The 26,348-nt window shown below is 41.0% G+C and overlaps 1 protein-coding gene across 1 annotated transcript in view; it reads left to right on the forward strand.

The window, feature by feature from the left end:
• Window positions 1-26,348, forward strand: part of LOC113562977 — a 97,798-nt gene that overhangs the window by 65,625 nt on the left and 5,825 nt on the right. Inside the window, exon 2 of the mRNA XM_026973883.1 lies at window positions 1,666-1,769. Within this exon, the coding sequence (XP_026829684.1) occupies window positions 1,666-1,769 (104 nt within the window). The remainder of the gene's footprint in view (window positions 1-1,665; window positions 1,770-26,348) is intronic.

A 26,348-nucleotide genomic window follows, 5' to 3' on the forward strand; every position in this document is an offset into this window, starting at 1 on the left:
GCAGGAAGCTAAACAGCATGACGTCGTAATAAACGCTGGATACACGTGTTGATGGATAAGTGTGTAATAATTGAATTAATACCTATGTTTGGGGCAATGTCTTGTGATTAAATTGTTAAGCGTGATGCATTCATAGCGTGTACACAGCTTACGATGTGTCACATTAACCTGACACTGATCTGAACACGCGTCTGGAATGCGTTTGCGAGAATCTTCGCAAGAGCGACGAATAAGCGATCTATTAATATGAATCGTGACGCAAAACTATCATTACACATTCCTTTTTTTGCGAGAACTGTTAAACCTTCATACTTTCCTGCAGCTACGAGTAAATTCTTTCATTGATGAAAATGACGAACAATGAAACTCGCGACCACATTCTCGCGCTCTCGTCGCGCTTTAATTACGTAGCGCGCTTTTCATGCATACACGCCGGTCTTATTATGTCGCAATACGGGCGAAAGGAATCAAGAAAGCAAGCAATGAATTACCGCCTTGAATACCTCGTATCAAGCGTGCGCCGCAGATGATCGTCGCGCGAGTCGTAATGCAGACGAAGGTATGTGATCAGGTATTCGTTTCGTGATGCAAGATTGTCACGCACGTCTTTAATGCTACGTGGGCATACGTGCCGACATATCCTGGGACCCGCTGGAGGAATTAAGACTGATTACGCTGCATGAACGCGTACTCGGTCAGCAGGCGGACGGGTCGAGCGCGGCCGGGAAGTCGAGAGCATCGTAACTCTTCCGTTCCCGAGAAAGAGAACGTCCGGAACGAAAAGCGAGAAAATCGAACCGCGAAAGAGAGAAAACCGATTCACATCGTTTAGCGGGTGGTCCCGAGCGATCGCGTCCGCTGGATCGTCTCACGCATGTCTTTAATGGGTACCCATGGGAGTTTTGAGGGATTGAGACGATCACGTCGTAAACGCGTCGGGCGCCGCTTGATACGCGACTTCGACTGGCTGTTGTGAGCACATGCCTGGCGACAGGAAGAGAGGCTACGAAAAGAGGCTGAAAGAATCGATTATTATTCCCGATAAGTCATTTCACTTACCGGTCGCCGTCTTTTTGGCTATTACGCGAGATGTATCCGCTCCCGGTGAGACCGGGATGTCGCGCGACAACGAACAAAACTGGCGCACAAATGGACGCTAAAGACCGGCCTCGGTACGACGAAGCGATCGTACGGTGCATCGTACTGAGTAATTCGCGATCGACGCCGGGCTTCGTCGATAAACATATAAATGTCGATACTGCCTGATGTTGCATGTCTTTGCACCGTCGCGTTGCAATTTCGCGTTACGGCTTCATTCATCAAAGCTCGACGCGAATAGCCCGACGTGGGACGTTGACGCTCGAGATAAGTGCCCATGAATTACGAGTCGGCTGAGAATACGTGTCGTCGTGTCCGAGATTGCATCATTAGGGGGAAAAAGGCGACGATAAGAGCGAGACGAGGTAGACAGGGTAGGTAGACTACGAATCAAAACATTTGAAGAACCTGTTTCTGCCTCCGCGTCTGATCGTGCCGGCGGTCTGCAGTCCCATCCAAGACAGAAGTGCATTCCTTAAACGATTAACTTACGCCTTGTCTTAATAATCAATTTTTGCCAGTAAAAATAATTTCACTTTACACTAAACCATCGCATTTTCTTTTCAGCCATTTTTCAAAGGACATCGGTGTCGAGAGGTCAACTGAGGATCCAAGGTGTAGCGACCTGCCTTTATCTCTGTATGGATTCTTGTGGCCTACTTTATGGCTCGGTAAGTAAAGCTCTTTCTTCGAGAAAATGCTACATATTTTTATCGATACGATCACTACTCATAATATTCACGAAAACCATTTCGCAACGAAAGAAATGCTAGATATTAGAAGACTACCTTACGAATCTGACACTATCAAAAAGATCAAAGTGAGGATCTAAAACTAACGAGTTTGATTCGTGCTTTAATCTCATGGGCATTGCAAACGAATCCGTAACTATCTGAATAAGAGAAAGAAAAAAAGAATATTAATATGCTTATTGCAGTCTTAAAAAGCAACGATTTATATTTCAGGATGATGGATATAAAATTATATTGGGTTGGCCAAAAAGTAATTGCGTTTTTTTCCAATAGATGGACATACATGTCTTGAAATGTAACTAACTTCATTCTAAACCGCAAATTCATTATGTAGGTTAACAACTCACAGTTCAAGCTTGTTTTACAAAAAGAAAGTACACGATTTCGTTAACAATTGTTTGTTTGCCGTCGATTTCAAAATGGAAAATCAAAAAGAACATTTTCGTCATATTTTCTTTTATTACTTCCGAAAAGGGAAAAACGCTGTGCAAGCTCATAAAAAGTTATCTGATGTATATGGCGAAGATGCTTTAAAACTGCGGCAGTGTCAAAATTCGTTTACTAAATTTCGATCTGCAGATTTTAATGTGAAAGATGCACCACGCTCAGGAAGGCCAATCGAAATTGATGATGACAAAATAAAGGCACTGATCGATTCCAATCGGCGTTTAACGACACGAGAGATTGCTGAGAATCTTGACATATCGAAATCGAGTGTTGAAAACCATTTAAAATGACTTGGATACGTTAGTAAGCTCGATATTTCGGTAGCACATGAGCTCAAAGAAATTCATCTCACTAAGCGTATTGACATCTGCGATTCTCTTTTGAAACGTGAGGAAAATGATCCATTTTTGAAACGTATGATAACAGGCGACGAAAAATCGATCGTCTACAACAACGTCAAACGAAAAAGATCGTGGAGCAAGCGTGATGAACCTGCTGAAAGCACTTGAAAAGCAGATATTCACCAAAGAAAGATTATGCTGTCAGTCTGGTGGGACTTTAAAGGTATTGTGTATTTTGAACTGCTTGCAAGGAATCAAACCATTAATTCAGACGTATACTGTCGTCAACTGGATAAATTAAATGATGCCATCAAACAGAAACGTCGAGAAGTGGTGAATCGCAAAGGTGTTGTGTTTCACCATGATAACGCTAGACCACGTACAAGTTTGGTCACTCGTGAAAAATTGTTGCAGCTTGGATGGGACGTGTTACCATGATGTTACCACATCCACCATATTCGCCAGACCTGGCACCATCAGATTACCATTTGTTTCGTTCTTTGCAAAACGCCTTGAATGGTAAAACCTTTACTGCTGATGAGGATATCAAATCGTTGTTGGAATTGTTTTTTGCTGAAAAAGATAAGAACTTTTTTGAGCGCGGAATCATGAAGTTGCCTGAAAAATGGCAAAAGATAATCAAACAAAATGGACAATATATTGTTTAATAAAGTTTTTGTTTCCCATGAAAAATTCGCCTTTTATTTATATAAAAAAAAACGCAATTACTTTTTGGCCAACCCAATACTATTTGTGCACATACATTTAATTTATCGGACCACACAATTCTGCCAGTTAATTCCGACGTTGATATAATTACAAGACAATTTGAATCTAATATTTTATACAGCGTTATAATCCGTTCTCGTTCACTGGCTGCCTTTCCTTTTCCTTATCGAAATATTTCCTGCTCGTTATACCTCCCCTGCCGCATCTCGACTTTATGTCGGCCGGAGTGCGCGCGTCCGTAAGGATAACCAGGAGGAGCAACGAGAGCATCGGTGCCGATGAAAAATGTGCCTCTCGATCGATGACTGCTTATAATCAACCTGTTCCTCGTGCGCTCGTTCTTTCGAGTATGCGAACAAGAACCGTGTTATAATCACACCCTTGGTGATCGTAATTTGATGTTAATAAGCACACGAAAGCTTCGATCCCTGCCACGCCGATACGCACCGCTAATCCGGATCCGTAAAACTCTAAGTTAATTGCAAAGCTCCTGTCAAACACTCTTACGTTCATTTACGCGAGATCGACTCGGCGTTCCATCAATTACAACGAGAACCGCGAGTTAATAAATCCCGAAAAGTCCCGGAAGTGAAATGCATCCTGCTTTGGTTTAATTAAAGGTATTCTAAAAAGTATTCTAAACATTTATCTCTTTTTCAAGAAAGATTCAAGAAAATTCTGTACGCCAAGACAAGCACGCTGAACGACTGCCGTTGTACAAGAATACAATATTTAATAATGGCATTAACGTCACATGTCGATGAGCATAAATCCGAGTATCAATTACGTCGCGCGTGAACAATGTATATGAGCTACACGCAGAGAAGCCCATAATCAAATCACGCACTTTCCGGCCATAAATTCCGGCTAACCGATTATCGGTATCCGTACGGACTTACTTCTCCTGAAGATCGACAAAAACCTGAGAAAAACTTTCGATTGCTCAATCACTTGTAAAATTCTAACTTAATTACGGACCGAGAACTCATGAATATGAAGCGTATACAGGCTTGACTGGTCAGATCTAAGACTTGAAAAAATTGCTAACTACAGCGGAAGGTGCACATTCCACCGTCGAAAAGATCTCAGAAAAGGTAAATCGATCGCACGATGTGCATTAAAATTGACTTATTATGACAGCGACCGCGAAGTAACATTCTAACAAAATTACAGAAATTACGAAAATTATAGAAAAACACTCATGCTCGGAATACCCAACATGACATTACCCCGATATTTTTATAATAACTCTTGTTATATAAAGATATCCTCTTTCATGTACAAGATATCTCAGAAATCAATTTTAATCACATGTATTAAAAGAGATCGCCGTAGCTTTGTTAAATATTGACTATAAATTCTGAATATTTAAAGTTTTAAATTATAGATTATTAATTATTGGAAAATTAAGCAAGTGTATTCTCGATAATCAACATTAACGTTTATATCGATACATTCGCCGAATCTGATCCTAAACAAGATGTGTATACCATAGCCATTGCTACAGAGTGATCCATGTTCCACGAGTCAAAGGGCAAGAGAGCATTTAACACACGCCGGTCGCAAGATAATGAATTACAGCCACGAAAAAGTGCCGAGAGATTGCTCATAAAAATAAGACCATCCCGCGGCATTTGTAAAGATGACGCGATTAATTATGATTGTAATTATGATTAATCGCGATAAATCAGAGTCAGGATGTAAAAACATTCCCTCCCGAGGGTCGTCGATTCAATTCCTGATTTTATTAAGGCGATTCGAGGCACGCGTACCTGGTGCGAGTAATCTCGTTCTGTTTCAAGTATCGACGTTTCAGCTATAACTGACGCATCATCTGATTTATGCGTATCCACGAGCATGCCGGACATACCTTGCCTATAATTAGGTTGATCGACTTTATTTCCTGTTTACACTACTCCGGATGGTAGATAATTAAAGGAAAAGGAGATCTCCTATACCAGATTCATCTCCCGATGCAGCGTGTTCACGTCTGACGCGAATCAGTTCTTTTTAATTCTGTTTATTGCCTGAAGATACTCGTAGGCGCGCATTAATAAAGCGTAAATGTTTCTCGAGCGCGTATTTCCAATCGCGATATGGTTTTCTGCTTCCAGAAACCGTATTTTCAATTGAAAGTACCTATCATAAATTTTGCAAGTTTTCGCTAAAAATACCTAACGAAATTCATGATCGTGAAAGAAACGATGCAATCGACGAATAATTACAATCGTAAATTATTACCGATTCGATTGTACAAACGAATTTTACTTATCTAACCAGTCACAAAGTGTGAAATAAAAATGTTACTCGTAATGACTCGTAATACGTTTTACTAACCGGCAATGAAATTGAATGACGCGCTTAATGACATGGAGATTATATCATTAGGATGTTTAATGCTGAGCGTTGCGGAAAGCGCCAAGACATCGGACGTCGCGGCTGGAAAACGCGCTAAGTGCATCGGCAAATATCCCGCTGCAGGATCTCGCGTACATCTGTATCTCGTATCAGGTATAAATGCAGCTCGGCGCGAGGCTATCTCCCACGTCGGGAGATCGGACGAGCGATACGTCGGCCTGAAAATAAAAAGGTGGACGCCTATCGCGAACACGTACACGATCGCAAGGTTTTTTCGCGCGCGCACGGCACTTGAGAGTGCGCCTCGAGAGCGGAGAAGAACACCGCTCCCGCGGGACTTGTATAATTCCACGGGGATTCCCCCGAAAGGCGCTTGCTCTCAGAACTGTAATAGCGCGACAGGCCTTTCCCTGTAATATGCTTCTTGCTGTTTTACGACGATACCGAAAAGGGAAGCTTCGTTAACACTTTCGGTATACGCTATGGGTCTCGTTAGTGAGAAATAATCGAGCGACGTCAAGAAGCATTGCGTCCTCGCCTCGTAAAGCCGTTTAACGTGCGACAATAAAATACCGATCGACAGTTTCCCACAGCTATCCGCTATCTGTGTGGCCGTTTAAATGATAATTTCGAGAGCGGCGTGAATGACGGAGACTCATTGCGGCGAGAAGCTCCCGAGGGATTCGTGTTGCGCTTGAAATTACTTCATTTAAGCGCCAGACGCTTCGATGCGCCCGTAACTGAATCCTTATTAGCGAGAATTCGACGAAACTGCTATCCTTCGTGGCAGTACCTTTTTTTTAATATTAAGCGTCTTAACAATTATGTGTAGATATCGTGGTATCAATTAACGAGAGGTAAATGTTTATTAAGGCCAAGTTTAAAAGACCGATCGCACAGGTGCTAATTAATCGAGTTACACAAATTACAGAAATTTTTCCAAGAGAGTCGACCTCGAGATCATCAAAAGAGCCTCGAAGGCAAGAAGCAGTGATCTCACGGTGATTTTCTACTTTACACGGTCCGTAGGAAAATATTCTAAATGCAGTAACGGAAAAGAAAGAAAAGAAACTTGCCGACGCAGATGTAAAGATGCAGATATCGACGCAGTGCAATGTAAGGACGAAATTAATTACGAATGTTCGCCGGACAAAAAAAATTGGAAACGGCCGCAATGGATGAACATTTTCCACACGAGCACTCATAAATATCGTCTTCCGCCATACTACATACATCGACATTCAAATCGAAGCAGCGCAAGGAAGAGAGAGAGAGAGAGAGAGAGAGAGAGAGAGAGAGAGCAGGATTGAACATCATCGCAGTGCAGCTCGTCGTTGCCGCGAACGAAGAGCAAGAGCAGAAGAAGCTAGCCGCGGAATGTGAAGCACTCGGCAGTTAATCGGAAGCGTGAAGCACGAACGGCAGCCCGAGAAAGCCGGCCGTCTGATTATCAGTCTACCTGGCCTACCAGCAGATGCAAATCGAGCACTCGAGAGAAGTACGCGCGGAGGAAGTACATACGCTCGTTCGCTCGCTCACGCAGATATTACATTAGATCGAGAATAGATCCGAAGGTCGTTCGAGAAAGCGCGGAACGTCCCTACGACCTCGTCGTCATCGTCATCGTCTTCGCGGAGTTGCAATCGTGGAGTCGAACACGTGCTCGCTCTCCGGTCGAACTCGTTTGATCGCCGTAATCGTTAATCCGAATGAATTCCCACGTCGACGCAGCAAAAATCATCGGATCAGGTCCTGAACGGAGCGCGCTCCGATCTGATTCGATCGGTCGCTCTGTCTCTCCGTCTCTCTCTCTTCTTCGCTTTCTTTCTCTCTGGACATTTACGCGCACCTTCGACACGCGCGCGTTTTAAAAGCCGAGCTGATCCGAATGGGATTACCAGGCTGTCGTTATTGGTTTCGACATGTCCGGGAGAAGTAGGTAAAAAGGGAGACGCGAGAAACATCGCGGACATGCCCGTGCACCTTTTAATGCCGTCGGCATCCGCTGACGTGAGCTCTTAATCTCTCTGAACCGCGAGGCTCTCGCCGAAATTGGTACTTCGCGGAGCGCGGAGTGATCGTAAAACCGTGAGCTACGATTTCACGCAATTTTATATCACGACTTTCCTGTAAATTTAATTGCCGTGTGTTTTGATAAGCTATATCTTGATAAGCGAAGCGGCACTGAATTAAACGTTCGTTTGTATAAATAAAATCCAGCCGGAATTAACTGCGGAGCGATATTCGGCCAATCAAGGTTTACGTTTACTCCGATAAGCCAGGATATCATATTCATATAGTATATAGTATTGGGTTGGCCAAAAAGTAATTGCGTTTTTTTTTATATAAATTAAAGGCGAATTTTTCATGGGAAACAAAAACTTTATTAAACAATATATTGTCCATTTTGTTTGATTATCTTTTGCCATTTTTCAGGCAACTTCATGATTCCGCGCTCAAAAAAGTTCTTATCTTTTTCAGCAAAAAACAATTCCAACAACGATTTGATATCCTCATCAGCAGTAAAGGTTTTACCATTCAAGGCGTTTTGCAAAGAACGAAACAAATGGTAATCTGATGGTGCCAGGTCTGGCGAATATGGTGGATGTGGTAACATCATGGTAACACGTCCCATCCAAGCTGCAACAATTTTTCACGAGTGACCAAACTTGTACGTGGTCTAGCGTTATCATGGTGAAACACAACACCTTTGCGATTCACCACTTCTCGACGTTTCTGTTTGATGGCATCATTTAATTTATCCAGTTGACGACAGTATACGTCTGAATTAATGGTTTGATTCCTTGCAAGCAGCTCAAAATACACAATACCTTTAAAGTCCCACCAGACTGACAGCATAATCTTTCTTTGGTGAATATCTGCTTTTCAAGTGCTTTCAGCAGGTTCATCACGCTTGCTCCACGATCTTTTTCGTTTGACGTTGTTGTAGACGATCGATTTTTCGTCGCCTGTTATCATACGTTTCAAAAATGGATCATTTTCCTCACGTTTCAAAAGAGAATCGCAGATGTCAATACGCTTAGTGAGATGAATTTCTTTGAGCTCATGTGCTACCGAAATATCGAGCTTACTAACGTATCCAAGTCATTTTAAATGGTTTTCAACACTCGATTTCGATATGTCAAGATTCTCAGCAATCTCTCGTGTCGTTAAACGTCGATTGGAATCGATCAGTGCCTTTATTTTGTCATCATCAATTTCGATTGGCCTTCCTGAGCGTGGTGCATCTTTCACATTAAAATCTGCAGATCGAAATTTAGTAAACGAATTTTGACACTGCCGCAGTTTTAAAGCATCTTCGCCATATACATCAGATAACTTTTTATGAGCTTGCACAGCGTTTTTCCCTTTTCGGAAGTAATAAAAGAAAATATGACGAAAATGTTCTTTTTGATTTTCCATTTTGAAATCGACGGCAAACAAACAATTGTTAACGAAATCGTGTACTTTCTTTTTGTAAAACAAGCTTGAACTGTGAGTTGTTAACCTACATAATGAATTTGCGGTTTAGAATGAAGTTAGTTACATTTCAAGACATGTATGTCCATCTATTGGAAAAAAACGCAATTACTTTTTGGCCAACCCAATATAATAGTATAATTAATAGTATGTAGCGTTTATCCGTGAAAAAGCGAAATTGCCTCGCTCGCGAAATACGCGCGTAATGCAAGTACCGCGCGCACCCGCGTCAACTGCGGTGATCCAGAAGATGCTTTTTTCATTACTCTCAGTACTATCGGAAATTAATAATAATTATACTTGATTGGCCGCGGACAAGACGATCCAGCAAGTAGATCTCAAAGAGCGCGTTGCACTCTCGCAGCCTGATTGCAATCAAATTCTAACGTGCAGTCCCTGCACCTAGTGTTAGTCGCGCAACGTAATAGTCACGATACGGAGCGTATTTATTATGACGTACGAGAGATCCGCGATCTCTGCATTTTATACCTGTTATTAGCCGTGTTGTCGATGCTTCTACGCAACATTGTAACATGCAGGCGGTACTAATCTAATTTCTTCTTACACAGCGGATCAAAACATCGCGCGTACGAAACCTATTGCCGCGGAAATTGATCCTCGTGCCGATCCGTGTACTGATTGTCTGATTAGGTTCGTCGATCGTGAAACGCTGCTTTCTTTAATTACTTAATTCATTAAATAAAACATGAACCAGCCTGCAGCAGGAAGCGCCGGAGCAGTGTCCACTATCGCGCCGTTATCGCCATGTAAAAGCTCGTGTTACTTCTAATTATACGGGAAATATGCAATTTACCGCGAACGGTTTCTATAATAATCAGTATGGTAAATAGACGTAAGTGCAAACTGTTGCGTCTCGGCTAGAATCCACCATGAAAAAAGCAGAGCACGGATAAAATTATACTCTGCTATCGAGGCTTAGTATGGTGACGCAAAATATGTATCACACATTTCTCTCCTTGCAGGTCTTCGCGTTAATCCGTTCAGTCTCTCTCTTTCTTTCGTATGGCCGTGAATAATTTCTACATCGTCAACGTAGATCCCCGGGGGCCAACCTAACACCCGCGTCCCTCTCCCTGTCCCTCTCGGAGGACCCGAACGACCGAACACCGCTTCACACCTCACAGGCAAATTGGATCCGCCGACTAGAATCGTGTCTGCCTATGTCGTCGGCGTTCTTTTGCGGTTTAAATCGGGGTCAATTTGAAAGTTAAACGAACTCTCGCGCGGCGGGCATTCTATCCTTCCTTCGCACGCAGCCGATTCCGAAAATCCTAATTTAGATGGGTGCGAGGTCGGTACCTTTGATGGCGCAATCACAATGAAGGGCGCCGTTCCGCAATCGCAAATTTTAAATATCGCCTTGTTACCGAGTATTCTTCGCTCGTACGCATATTTACGGCTGATACACCTCCGCGAGCACGTACGCATGTATCGGCGACTTAAACTCCACATGCATATTATGGGATCACTCACAAAATAATGATTGACTGAACGCCCATCATCAATGGGTTCAATTTGCAAAACTGAGAGACATTTTTATATTTTAATATATCAAAATAAGATTTAAAGTCCGAAATCATAAGTAGAAATTAAATAAAATAAAAGATTTGTGCAGTGATCTTAGAATTTATCTTTTTATTTAAGAGAAATGATAAAAGAATGAGAATAATTGGGTACTGGCAATGTCGCCCGCCCTTTCTTGCGAGAAGACCCAGTGCAGACAGCTTTGACGCTAATAAGCACATCGCGCGAAATTACGAAATGCCTCCGTGAAACGATATATCCGCTGGTTATTATTCACTGTTACTCTCGCGTTGATTGTAGAGCTCGTCGACTTTTCAGAAGGCAACAGCATACGGAAGTGCACGGCTGTCAGCTTATTACTCGCACGAATGAAATGCGTAATAAGCGTAATAGTATTTAAGAATCAGTTGGGGCAGTATCGCGGATGCAGACAAGTGTTTGTCGCGGATTTCTTGAACAAACCGGCATGCATTAAAATACACGCCTGCGTATGTAATCAGCATATATTTATGTGTGCACTTGTCATGTTTAGTTATACATCAAATTGTTGAAACACGTTGAGGGCATTTCGATGTAAAGATAAGATCAATCTATAATAAACTCTAATTAAAGAATTATTTAGTTTTAATACTTGATATGAATACTTTAAAATTATAGCATTAATTGCAGTTTTGCTATAATTGCACGCGATTATAAATGTGTAATACTTGCACACGTTTCTGTAATTACTGATTTGCAAACGAAATAGTCGCAAACGGCAAGCAAGACAATCTTCTCTTTTCTTCCAACGGTATTTTCAAAATAAGATATTTTCATGAGTTATACAGGGTGGGGCAATAACTATTACCACCTTAAATATCTTCTAATTTATAAGGTCCAGAGGAAAATTTATGTAATCAAAATTATACGGTACGAAGGGGGCTAACATATGGCAATAATAATTTTGGTCCTGGTGGAGGCGCTTCGAAGATATCAAGGTCACCTTCATTTTTTTTAATAGGTTCGGTATGTTTTTTTCCATAATTTTATAGAGGAGCTTAAAACAAGTACGGAACTCATGACACAAAATTATTGAACAAGATTAAATGTAAATGAAAACGATAAAAAATATATTTTTATATTAAATGAAATTTACGTTTAAAAGATGTATGAAATGACGCTTTATCAGTAATATGTTTTGTCGGAATGTTTTGATTTTGACATTCCTCATAAATGAGGATCAACTTGTTCTTCAAACGGATACATCGATGAAAATAAATAGGATTTTAAATGTTCGACGCGAAGGCTGAGTGCGATTAGGATATCGTTCAGCGTATAAATTTTGCGCTCTCACTGAATTTTTTGACATTCTCCATCATGTCGACTTGTTCTTCAAATGAATACATCTTGCACGATTGACTTATCTATCGATACTACTTTTTATGTTTATCTTATCCTGTGAACTTATTAAGATGGCCTTCAAAGGGTCTTTGTTTTCATTGAAATAAGTTTACGTCACTATTTATTTTCATCGATGTATCCGTTAGAAGAACAAGTTGATCCTCATTTATGAGGAATGTCAAAATCAAAACATTCCGACAAAACATATTACTGATAAAGCGTCATTTCATACATTTTTAAACGTAAATTTCATTTAATATAAAAATGTATTTTTTATCGTTTTCATTTACATTTAATCTTGTTCAATAATTTTGTGTCATGAGTTCCGTACTTGTTTTAAGCTCCTCTATAAAATATTGAAAAAAACATACGGAACCTATTAAAAAAAATAAAGGTGACCTTGATATCTTCGAAGCGCCTCCACCAGGACCAAAATTATTATCGCCATATGTTAGCCCCCTTCGTACCGTATAATTTTGATTACATAAATTTTCCTCTGGACCTTATAAATTAGAAGATATTTAAGGTGGTAATAGTTATTGCCCCACCCTGTATATAGTAATGATATCACCGAGTTGTCAATTCGTTGTCCATGAAAAAATAACTAGTTCCACGAGATATGAGATACCAATTGCTTTAATTATAGCAATGTAAAAACATCAGAAAATCGGATTATATGGACTTTTCGCATATATACACCGTTAATTATATTGTGCTTAATTATACTGTACACACAAAACTGACAGTAAATTGGCTCGCTGATTATCGCGCATTTCAGCTGATAAAATCTTTCTGAAAACATGCATGAACGTTACATAAAGTTTGTCGACTTACGGTTCGGAGAGCCAGCAGCTAATTGTGGTCCTCGATGGTCACTGCTAACAGACGTTGATCTGAAAAAAAAATAAAAACTCATGTTAGATATTTATATGCACTAATAATAAAAATACAAAATGATAAAAATCAATACGATAATCATAAAAACTAAAAGTGCATAATCTCACATAGATTACTTTTATAAAATCTTGGATGGATTTTCTTATAGATATAGTATTTCTTTGTCCAATTTATTTATGATTATAACAATCGATCGATTTAATCTGTTAACGAGAAACGAGCTTTTGTTTGCTCTATTCATCTGATTTAAGTATCTTTATATAAATCAAGCCGCCTACGTTCGATTGAGGAAGTTCTCAGGAAGAAAATCGCATCGTGGCGAGATAGCATCGGCGCCCGGTTGCGGCTGATTTCCACGAGAAACGAAGCATGCGGGGGCCCCCCCGGCTAATTATCTTAAATACTTAATTTGTACCCTGTGGAATTCGAGGATTCTCGCCGCGGTGGTGCAGCTTCAAAGGCGGATCGCGGCGAATGGAAATCGGAGTATGGAGATCATGTCGCGAAGAGGTGGTCGCCAAGATCCGATCGGATAAGGGTGGATTTAATGACACGAATCGGCGATTATTCAGGGCGTTGGTCACGTTCCTGGTGACCCTTTAGCGGCGTTCGTTTCTCGACTAGGAAAAATTACGGGAAGAAGCTAAAAACGATTTCTTCGCGCGATATGCACGCAAGACTATGGTGCTGAAGTCTTTGGAAAAATAAAATGTAGTAGAATGCATAAATGATGGTGAGAAGCAGAGATGCTACGATCTAATCAGCTATCCTTTCCTACAGCTATTTATTTACTCAATGTAACTCTATCAAGAATATATAGGAATATTTTATCATCTACTTCTGCGAGGAAATATTCTACAAAGATATTTACACAAATACTTCCACGAGTTCTAGCATCGATGGTTTTCGCATCGACAAGGCGTTTCATCGAATCATTCGTCAATTTCAGCGCTCTTATTTTATTCTTTTGCATCTCGCGCGAGGCAGAGAGTTTCTCATCGCACGAAGTGGCGGAGAAGAGGGCGAAAACACAAGTGTAATGAGGCGAGCCGACCCACGCAATCGATAAGTAGAGCTGCCGCAGGGTGTCCCTTGATGAGACGCGATTCCAGACCAACCTTTACCCATCGCGATAGATAGTGAGCATACATAAATTAACACGCGGTCGGGCGAGCCGAGTCGAAGATAAGCGGGAGCGATTATGGTGGCTCAACGGACACCCAGGGCAACCTCGGATCTCCCTTTCTGCCAGCAACCGGCCTGGCCTGGACGACTCACGATTCAATAAAATCAAACGAGTCGAATAAATAGCGATAAAGCTCGCTAAAGAGTTTGTCCGCGCCTGAATTTTAATATTACTGTCGCCGCTCGCCCTTGAGCCTCCGCTCGCTCCGGTGTCCCACGAGGATCTGAAGAGGAGCAATTCCCCCTCAACGAACATGGAGAACAATATGTGTATATTAACTTTATGAAGCGGAGATCGCGCGAATATGACGTTTATTAAGTGATAACTAAGGAGAAGATGCGCGTTCTCCATTTCGTATTTTACACGGATGCGGCTTGGAAGGCTCGAGATGGGCGCATTGGTCCAGCATCGAGCGCGCGCCAGACCATAGCCTTGTGTCAGCCGAAAACGATTCTCGTGCGACGTCAAACAACAGCGGGGGGTTGCTTCTTCCCGGAGCTCGGCCGGCTTTCGAGTTTAATTAGCTAGCGGTCTTATCGAGAGACGGGGTGTCGCACATAAATACATCCGGGTGACTCCGGGATGGTCGGTCCCGGGGTGAGCCGATTCTCAGATTTTCTTCTCGCCGCGAAGCAACATCTTTTTTCTCTTCTTTTCGGACGATTTCACGGTACACATGTGGCCGCTCTCACGTGACGATCGGGACCGATGTTCCTCACTCTGTCTGTCAGTCGTGTCATCGTTGGACGCGTAAATCCTAGAGATACTCCGAAAGGGTTTCATTGACATGTGCACCGTCACGCCGAGATGTTTTTACAGTGTCCCTTTATGATTTATTAACGATTTATAAAATGCATGTGAAAGAGCTGTCTAGTTTACATAGAGTTGTTTGATCTCACTCTACTGAGAAGACGCGGTAGTTTCTTGAGAAGCTTCAAATGTAAAGTGATTGCTTGAAACTCTCAAAAGGTGGAGTAAAAATCGATTATATTATTGCTTTTGATCGATAAAATTATTTCATTGATAACTCGAATATACAGGGTGTCCCGGGTTTTAACCGACAAACTGCGGGAGTATATTCTACTAGTGGAAATAAGAAAAAATTCTTATATCGAGTTTGCTTAGAAATGCTTTATTACAAAGTTATAAACCAATATTGAAAAGAAATATGAGATAAGTAACAACGGAACATAGTGTAGAATTTGGAAGGTCGAAGATGTTTATGTTACGTGTATTCACATGTATTCATGTTCACTATGTTGAAACGATTCAGTATGATTGTTACTTTCACAACAGTAGCTGTTAGATTTCAATCGTCGTGTGAACTAGCAATTACTATCAGAATGCCAAAAGTGTTTTCAAATGAGGAATACACTGATATTCATTTCGTGTACGGATTCTGTGACGGAAATGCACGAGCTGCCGTACGAAAGTATCAACGTAGATTTCCTAACAGGAGAGTACCAGATAGATTTAAAGCAACGAATTACTAATTCAGTTACTGAGATGCAACAAAATTTTCAGGAATGTCGTACCGTAACAAATTCTGTACTACGTCGATGTCTAGCTTGTATCGATGTGCAAGGACAACATTTTGAAATGCGTCACTAAATCATTGCGTAGATAATTTTTATTTTTGTGAAAAAATCCGTTGTTACTTATCTGATATTTCTTTTCAATATTGGTTTATAACTTTGTAATAAAGCATTTCTAAGCAAACTCGATATAAGAATTTTTTCTTATTTCCACTAGTAGAATATGCTCCCGCAGTTTGTCGGTTAAAACCCGGGACACCCTGTATTCTAGAGGAAAGATGTGGTAAAATTGACTGAGATGAATTGATACGTATCTCGTAAAATAGGAATTTCCAAATGTGAAATTAGAAACGACGTAGATGAAGTAATAAATAAAAGCCGCGTATTCTCGCGGTCGTATATTCCCCGAAGCAGGTTTCCGTGGAACGTATCTATCTTCGAGTATGTTTTTACGCACATAAAATACGTGCACGTAATCGAGATGCATCTGGATAGATAAATTATATCCCAAATCAGGTATATCTTTTGTTCTTTTAGCTATAGTGTTTTCATTCGAAGAGAATAAAGATACTACCTTTAGAAAAGTACTCCCAGAAATATCAAATCAAATAACAAAGATATTAAATATAATGTATCACATGTATGAGTGATCTCAAAATTACGTTTCAGAACTTTGTTCCACGAAAATATCTCGATATGCTGAGAATCCACGCAGCATCTACATTTTTTCCAAAATACACAAATTAATATGACGAACGACATATCTCAGATCATCAAGATCCCGCGTTCGAATAACGGGGATACAAAGTTAATCCGTTTTTTCCGTTTTCTCCGGGTCCAGTTTCTCCGATCTCAGATCAAGTACCCCGTTCGATACATTATCAGCCTCGAATCTGGGTGGATTCTCGTTAAAATCAGACACGGCGCTCGTCCCCATTCGGCCTCGTCGTACATCAGGTCCATGAGCGCAGCCACGAGGTTCCACTCACCCCTCGTCCACCCACTCACGCGCGCACAGACGCTCTTACACGCAACTCCTTCTCCCGGGACCCTCTCCCCCTTCCGTGACGGGTCGTTACAACATAATTCAAGCCGCCGACACGAGCACAAATATTATGATAGACGGTCGTTTTATGTACCGCGCACGGGTCCGTGTCGGAAGGTGCAAGAGAAAAGGGTGGAGAAGCAGAGGGTCCGAGACGGTCTCTCACTCTACGAGTCCATTCGAGCTCCGTCTCGTTCGGAAGGGCAAAGGGATATACTCGGGCGACCCTCTTGTGGCGGCGGCGGCGACGACGAACTGGTGGCTCGTGGGTGACCAGTGGGCGTTCGATGGAATGCTCCTAAATAATCCCACAGCGAGATGGAACCCGCCCCGGATACACTCGCGGCCGTAACTCTCACCCTTACCCTCCACTCTCTCGCGGAGTCCTCGGTTTTCGCCCTATGGGAATTCACGCGGCTTAACGGCCAGTCGCGCGAACGAGATCGTGAATGTCCAAGCCCGGCTCGACGATTCTCGGTGATGGAAACCGGCGCGACGCGGTCACCAAAACGGTTTTGTGTCTTCTTCTTTTCTTTCCTTTCTCATTCGAGGTGGAATGAAAGTGAGGGGACCGATAGGAGATTCGACAGTTTGGCAATTACTACGCCGAGGTTCGGAAAGCCTATCGGGTATTGCGGCAATTGAAGAAGTACTCTGTGGACTTGAGTGAAACGGACACTCGCTTTTCGATAAAAGAAACGATGTATTGGGTCGTCCGGAAAGTTCGTGCCGATTTTTAAGGAAAATTCAAAGGCAACATTTTTTTATGTCGATAAATATTTATTGACTTATGTATGCACCGTTTTGTTTCACAACCTTTGTCCATCTTTCACGCAACTGGAAGATTTCATTCTCCCAGAACTTCTTAGGTTTCTCGGCAAAAAACTCCTCAAGGTGGTTTTTTATGTCGATCAAAGAGTTGAAGTTCTTGCCGCTAAGAGAATTTTGCAAAGACCTAAATAAGTGAAAGTCTGAAGGTGCAATGTCTGGTGAATACGGTGGGTGAGGTAGCACATCCCAGCCAAACTCCAACAATTTTTGTCGGGTAGTCAAAGAAACATGAGGTCTGGCATTGTCCTAATGGAACACGACGCCCTTCCTATTAGCTAATTCTGGACGTTTTTCCTGAATCGCTGTCTTTAATTCGTCCAGTTGCGAGCAGTACTTATCTGCATTTATCGTTTGGTTGTGTGGTAGGAGCTCATAATATAGGATTCCTTTCTAATCCCACCAGACACAGAGCATGACTTTTTTTGGATGAAGGCCGGCTTTCGGAATGGTTAATGCTGGTTCATTTCGCTTACCCCAGGATCTTTTTCGTTCTACATTGTTGTAAATGATCCATTTTTCGTCACCCGTCACTAATTGCTTCAAAAATGGTACGTTTGCGTTGCGCTTGTACAGCGAGTCGCAGATGGAAATGCGATCCATTAAATTTTTTCGGCCAAATTATACGGAACCCATACATCATAGCGACTTACGTAACCAAGCTTCACTACATGATCGTGGACAGTGGTTTTCGATATTTTCAGTATCTCTGCTAATTCACGTGTCGTGTAGCGCGGGTTATTCTCGATCAGTGTCTTGATTTGGTCATCATCAGTAGTAGAGGGTCTGCCCGAGCGTTCTTGGTCTTTAAGGTTAAAATCACCAGCTCTAAACTTAGCGAACCACTTACGTACGGTTCTTTCAGCTAAAGCGCCTTCTCCGTAAACAGAACATATCGAATTTGTTGCTTGTGAGGCATTTTTGCCTTTCCGGTAATAGAAAAGCATCAAGTGTCTAAAATGTTCTTTGTTTTCTTCCATCTTCAAAAGAGTACAAAACTGACACGAATCAATTTATCTCAAAAAACTTTTTTCCTAAAGATGCGTTGAAATGTCACCTTTAAGCATATGTATATAAATCGTATGTTTTCAATAACATTGATATATTCAGACATGTTCCAACGCCATCTATTAAAAATCGGAACGAACTTTCCGGACGACCCAATAATAACTTGCCAATAATGCAATTAATGACCGCAACTTTCTACGACACGCATTACGTTCGCACGATGCGACACCAATATACTCTCTCGATAACTGCATATTTTTTGGAGATCCCTTCTCATGCCCTCTCGTTCCAATCTCAACGCCTCGCAGCGGGATGCTCGTCAGGATCTTTCCCTCGTCTGGCACGTGACGCTAGAAGAAAACGACGCGTCCGCGCGGCCGGGGTTAAGAAGACAATTCGACGGGAGGAAGAAGATTACTCGACTTCGCGTTCAAGAACCACCGGTGCTCTTCTTCTCTACTTCTCCCCCTCCGGGTAATGTCTTCTCGCGTGGAAGACACTGACGTCGTATTTCGCGTGCTTTACGAGCGCGGTTTCTTCTGACATCGTCGGAACGAGAATACACGCGGCGGGGATCGAACGGCCGGTGCCAGTTCGCAACCTCAGACACCCGGGACACGAGCGGAGCGGACCGTAAATCAGCTCGTTCGAACATCCAGCCGTTCCTCGATGATGCACCTCGAGACGCATTCCGTCATCGGACGACGGGGAAATCCGTTCGCCAGAATTAGCAACCTCATCGACGAGGAAAATCGACCTCATCGCGTCCACGATTTGCGCCGTTCGACCATTTCGGGGATCACTAACTCAGAATTCCTCAGGCAAATTGTTCCCATCCGAGCGTTGTTCTGTTTCTCGTGATGCTGTAAATCGATTACATCAAAGAATCGGGATGTGTGCAAAATTCATTCCGTTCGCGGTCGGACGTAGATAGAACCCGCTTGCGAGAGAGAGGAAAAACATTCGCCGCGTTTTCTGTTCCTGCTGGAAAACACAAATTTTCCTGATCACCGAACGCGTTGGCGTCTATCCGGTATGCACCGGAAAACGGAAAGTGCTGAGCATTGATTTCCGGCTCTCGCCCGTTTACCGTAATTTGCGCTCTTCCGGCCGGCAAAATTACGATTTCGATGTCTGCATTTACCGCGATGCGCACCTAGGCTTTCCTTTACGACTTGTGTTTTTCGGCTCTATCATTTTACAGCTCCGTCGGTTTCGTGCGTGAGGCAAAGGTAAACGGTAGGAGAACCGGCTAATTGGCCACTTTCATTGCATTCGTAAAGATAACATGACATCCTTAGTAGAGAAAAGTGATTAAAGTAACTGTATATCGAGAAGAAAAGAGATATTGATAGTTTTTGAAAATTATAGGTATATGTATTAGGGGTGTGATTTAGTTTTGAGGGTTTGTTTTGCTCAAAAACGCATGTATTTAAATATGATAATGAATGAATACCTTAATCAAAATATTTTCCTTCGTTTTCTATAACTTTTTCCCATCTTTCTGGCAAGAGATGGATTCCACCACGATAAAATCACTCTTCTTTTCAGTTGATCCATTCGTCGACGAATTTTCGCACTTCTTCCAAGTTATGAAAGTGTGTATCCTCTAAAGCGTGTTGCATCGACCGGAACAAATAATAATCGCATGGAGAATACGCGGGGTGCGGTAAGACTTGCCATTCAAGCTCTAATAGTGTTTCTTTCACTGATAGCGCAACGTCAGGTCGAGCGTTGTCACGAAGAAGAATCACTTTCCGTCGTTTACTCGCAATTGGTGGTCGTTTTTGGTTCAATGCTTGCTTCAACTTGTACAATTGGTGTCGATAACGATCAGCCGTGACAGTCTCATGCGGATTTAACAGCTCATAGTACACTATCCCACCAAATACAGAGCATTACTTTTGAACCGTGAATATTGCGTCTCGGAGTGGATGTTGATGGTTCGCCTAGATCCACCCATGATTTTCTGCGTTTGGGATTATCAAAATAGATCCACTTTTCATCCCCAGTACAATCCGAGACAAAAGACTCTTCTTTTTTTGCCTAGCGATCAACGAAATGCAAATGTTCAACCGGTTCGCAATGGCACTTTCCGATAATTCATGTCGAACCCATTTCCCTTCTTTCTGAATTTTTCCCATTTCATGTAAATGTTTGGTAACTGTTGTACGATCAACATTTAATCCTCTGGCAAGTTCTGAAGTGGATTGTGTTGGATTTTCGTCCAATAATGCTTGCAAATCTGCATTTTCAAGCTTTCCTGGTTGTCCGAGCGTTCTTTGTCCTTCACATCAGTATCACCACTTTTAAAGCGTCTAAACCAGTATTCACACGTCTTAATTGATGGGGCAGAATCACCATAAGTTTCCACAAGAATTCTATAACAGTCAGCGGCAGTTTTCTTTTGATTAAAAAACAAAAGCAACGCATGTCGAAAATGCTAAAGAGCTTTCGGAAGTTGCATTTTTACGATGATATAAACACGACTGTTATTGCATCTATTGCTATAATGCTACTAAATGTCATGGATAATGTCAACACTGTAAGAAACAACAGTTATCGGAAACAGCTATTGGAACAAACTGACACTACAGCCATCTGTTGCAAAACCCTCAAAACTAAATCACACTCCTAATATATGTATATACAGTGCTGGTAAAAAGTTCCGGGACGGTTAAAAATCTTGGAAAATAATGATTTAGTGGAAAAATGTTTCAAACAAAAAGCATAGGGCTTAAAAAAATCGATTAGATGATGATATCTATTTGACCTTGGAAAGCCCGGTCATGGTCAACATAAAAATCTTAAATGGAAACCCCTATTTTTTATTACATATTCTTGTAGCTTACAAGCAACACTACCCAAGTGCCACACGCCGATTTTGATAAGCTTTGAATATTATGTTGTTGTCTAGGTCAAAATATGAGACACGTATTTTTTTATACGGGCCCGTATCGCTATTAAGGGGGTGAAACACCCTCTTGAAAAAATCGGTTTTTATATTTCTTAGCGAATACCGTGGAAACAATAAAAAATATAAAAAAAAGTTTCAAGTAAAAGTTTTATGGCTTCTAATGTACTTCATAACAGTGCAATTCGATTTTTCGAAAATGTCATATTTTTCGAAATCCCTCCCCCCAATTTTTCAAAAATTTTTTAATTTATCTTTCAATAAAACTTAAAACATATTTAATGTCAAATTCAACCATATATGATAAAGTCTTATTCTGAAAACGCATTTTTCAAAAAAAGCTAAAAGTACCTCTATATCGCTATGTACGCGCCCCACCTGTATTTGCGTTTTTAATACGCTAGTTACTTTTGGCGACAGTTTTTTCGCAATCTCACAGAGATAACAATGAAGTCGGGAGATTACTTTTAATAAACAAAATAAGTTAGGTTCTCACTCTCTGCCGGACCCAGAAATGGTCAACGTGAAACTGGCAAGAAATTTTCACTTTTTTAAAAACTTTTTCAATATTAACAATTTTTTTTTATTTTTATTATAAACATTATTATAAATTATTATAAATTTATTATAAATTTTTATAAATTTTTTAATATTGACAAAGTTTTTAAAAAAGTGAAAATTTCTTGCCAGTTTCACGTTGACCATTTCTGGGTACCGTGTAACTTTCAAGCCTTATAAGTCAAAAAGTACGTAAGAGAAAAAACATTTATTATAGCGTTTCGAAAAGCTCTCGAGCTAAGCTACAAGAATATGTAATAAAAAATAGGGGTTTCCATTTAAGATTTTTATGTTGACCATGACCGGGCTTTCCAAGGTCAAATAGATATCATCATCTAATAGATTTTTTTAAGCCCTATACTTTGTGTTTGAAACCTTTTTCCACTAAATCATTATTTTCCAAGATTTTTAACCGTTTCGGAACTTTTTGCCAGCACTGTATATTAATAGTTAGTATGTAAAATTTATTATAAAATAAGTTATAAGATATAAATGACATTCTAAATTGCTTTTAGTATGGTAACTCTTATTGAGTAATCAAATTAAATAATTTCTCGAAGGCTATTCGTATGTAATGTAAATGTAACTGCAGAACCGCTACAGCAAATAATCGAAATGAAATGTTTAATTCGATAATATCTGTAATTATTGGCATGGCGCGTGCGACCGTCTTTACTACCAATGTTTAATAACGCATTTAATTCGCTAATTGGATCTTATTCTTGATATCTTACAAATTATCTTGGCGTGATTCAGATACATTCAAGACAAATAACGTCTACCTGGCGAGTATTTAATCGGAATCGAATCAACTCGGTTATTAAATCATACTTGTTTTGACATAAAGAACTATTTATTTCTGCCAAGAAAAGAAAAACAGATACACCCTGTTATTAAATTATTCAAGCCGCGTCTTGTCCTCGGCTAATTTCACATTTGATATCACGAATAAAAGATTACATTCGTGCAGTTATTAGAGAGATACGGCATAGTAATCTCACACTGAGAAATTCGCCCTAAGTACTGATAATGCTGGACCATTACCAAACGACATAACGAATGATCGGCGGCGGCACTACTAAAGCACTTCCAATAACTGGTTCCAGGTGTACGTGCAAATATGCACGCACACTCGATAACTCTTGGCTCCGTAATTACGCGATAAAGAATTGTATCCGATCCATTATCACGACACGAGCCTAATTATTATCGTCAACTCGATTGCACATCGTTAATCACACGGAACAGGACAAAGCGAAAGCAATTGCTTGCCCCTTCAAATTACGTCTCTTGGCGCACGTCGTCGTTGCGTTGAAGTATAAATGCGATAGCACGATGATTTCGTACGTTAAATCGAAATTAAATTCAAAGTAAGAAATTATTTTCAATTTTATATAATGTAAATTCAGGCGACAATGCTTATGCATAAAAAAGAAATTTGAAGTATTCTCTTCTTTATATTGCAGATCGAGAATGAATCAAAAACAGATTGATTCTAAACTGAAGTCAGAACAAGAATTTAAAAATCTGAAACCGCGATTTTACCAGGACAGTAATTTTAGGATAGTCATGTTAAAGCCCAAATATTAATTTCGTTACACATTGTCAAAAAAACTCACCAACGCGAAGCAACGATGCTACCGGTGGCGATCGGAGAACGAGTAGAAAACACTGACCTTACGTACTTTGTTGCACTAATTGAAGCACTAATTACTTTACTTTACACTTTTTACAGTCCACAACTTCACCAAACTCGAAACAACATACGAACTACTGTTCGCTCAACGGTGATCGACGGGTAACTGAACTAAACTTTCGGTTAAAGCTTAGGAACGTAAACAGGATTACGCGGTCGGCTTTTTATTTATTATTATACTAAAAGAGGGAGTTACGACGCCAAGATGCGTCGCTAGAAAAATTGATTCATTCTCGAGTTTAATTTGTGATCGTAATTGAAAGCATTGATAAGAACGAAAAATAGTAGGCTTCGATATTTTCTGAGAAATTGAAAAAGAACACCTGTTTTTTCAGGAATATTTCTTGCGAAAACAAAGGACAATGCCGAGAGACTCATCTAACATGATTATCTGAGAAAAGATCCTGATTACTTTTAGATTCTGCAGGTTCCTTGCTATATGATACTTTGACACCTTTCCAAAAGCCCTGCCTACATTCTTGCACGCATTATAGTGCATAGTAATACATTATTCTTGGCATTCACATCAATCTTCGTTGTCGTCGAAATAGCAACCAGCGACCGGAGTTCATGCAACCAAGATAGCCTGCGAAACTTGCAATCTTTGAATACTTTGAAGGAGCTGCTCCGTAGACTATTTTATTTTACAGTTTAAGAACAGCACGTAATAAATCTAATGCAAGTATCACACAAAAAACGCGTTTATGTAATATTTCTTCTATACGGCAATTCATCATTAACAAGTTTAGATTTGTTTCCGAACTCTTCAATTTTCGTACTGTATCTCACGAATTATATCATAATTTTCATCGGATTAAACCCGCGCTTACATCGAGATTCCGTTTATGGCAATCCACTTGGATCGAAATATTCCTTACTAGCTAAATATGGGGTAGAAAACCTGTTGACTTTGACCTAATATGAACCGTCCTGCACTCGAGTGCATTCACACTTACGTATACTTACACGCTCGTCGTGCGTAGACCAGTTCGCTCATGCGACAGAGGAAGAGACTTGTTAGGAAGTCATGTTGATCGGCGCTTTAATCACGTATAAAGGTACATTCATCGTAATCAGACTGCGATGAAAACTACAATTGCAATCTAGACATAGGTAACTACTCGCGATTAAAATCATGTTTTAGCCGAGAGGTATCGATAAATAATTTATAGCACTGCTATCTCATCGTGATTTTTTATGTTTAGCACTTGTTATTTCTCGGAAAATCCATGAACCGGGATTTTTAATTTACGTTCCGAAGAGAAAGCAAAAGTGATTTGTCTGCGATAATTTCGCGCATTTCTCGAGCTCGAGTCAATGACAGGAAGACGGACTGGTTCGTGAAGCGCTTATTTCGTCGTGGCCATAAATATCCGGAGGAAAAATACGAAAGTTTGTTTAGACGTTCTCGCGGCTTGACACATGATCGCATGATCGTTAGCTACCGTTCACCAGGTCAATGCGATCGTTCAGCGGTACCTTGGGCCGCACATGTGCCGCTTGATGAGCCTCATCATTCCCAGTATACCGCGCTTAATGCTCATAAAAAAAGATTTAGCCATGCAAATCTATCCTAGCGGAATGAATCGGCGCAACAATTATTAACAACGCGAGATCGTACGCGCGCGCGGGTCAAGCAAACAGAACTGGCCGCAATCTTCTGGTCCACAGAATTGTTGAATTTGCTTGAATTGCTTGAATTTGAATCGAGAGGAACGATTATCGTTTCGAGAATGACAAGCTACTACTCACAGAGTTTTTATCGCTAACAGTTGGTGCTTAGAAAATTTAATATCGAAGATATCTCAACCCAAATTGTCCAGTCAAACGAGTGTTGGCTCCTCGCTGTTGACTTTCTCTTGCGAATTCGCGCTTGATCGCGCTATCGTACACGTGGCTCAGCCCGCAGGAGCAGCGAGCCGCTCATCTTTCCGCATCTTGAACCGACAAGCGGCGTAATTGTCTGTGAAGAATATTGCTGCTTCCGTTCGAGAACGAGTTGCCGTAAAACGGACGACGAGGAGTCACGGCGCTCCGGCAGCCAGCGAAAACTTAATGCTCGCTGTGTGCCATCGTTGGGCGGTCGCTCGGGTCGGTTCCGCATTATCCTTAATGCTCCACTAGAAAACGGACTAGCGCTTTAACTTGCATTAACCTCGTTTTGCGCACGTGAGCATCCCTCGTTACTGGCCGTACCGAGTGGAAACAAAGCACCGCGAGTAAACGCGTCGTGGTGCACAGAGTATCTCCCGCGGGCAATTTAATCGAGGCGGTAGCTGGAAAAATGGCACGTCAGTAAGAAGTTCTTGAAGAGAATGCGAAGGAACAGAGACTTTTCCGAAAACAGATTTTTACTCGCGCACTGCTCTTCCAGCCATCGCATCGTTTCAATTAATACCACCAGAACGCATTTTTGCTTATTTATGATAACCAACATGTCTTTTAATCAAATATCTTCAGCTCTACTTCCTTCAAGCATATTAAATTCGTTTCAGAAACTACTCATCAAAATAATTTTTGAATAAGACACACTGAAAAAACAACTTTAATA

The sequence above is a fragment of the Ooceraea biroi genome, chromosome 11 (assembly GCF_003672135.1).
Source record: "Ooceraea biroi isolate clonal line C1 chromosome 11, Obir_v5.4, whole genome shotgun sequence".
NCBI lineage: Eukaryota > Metazoa > Arthropoda > Insecta > Hymenoptera > Formicidae > Ooceraea > Ooceraea biroi.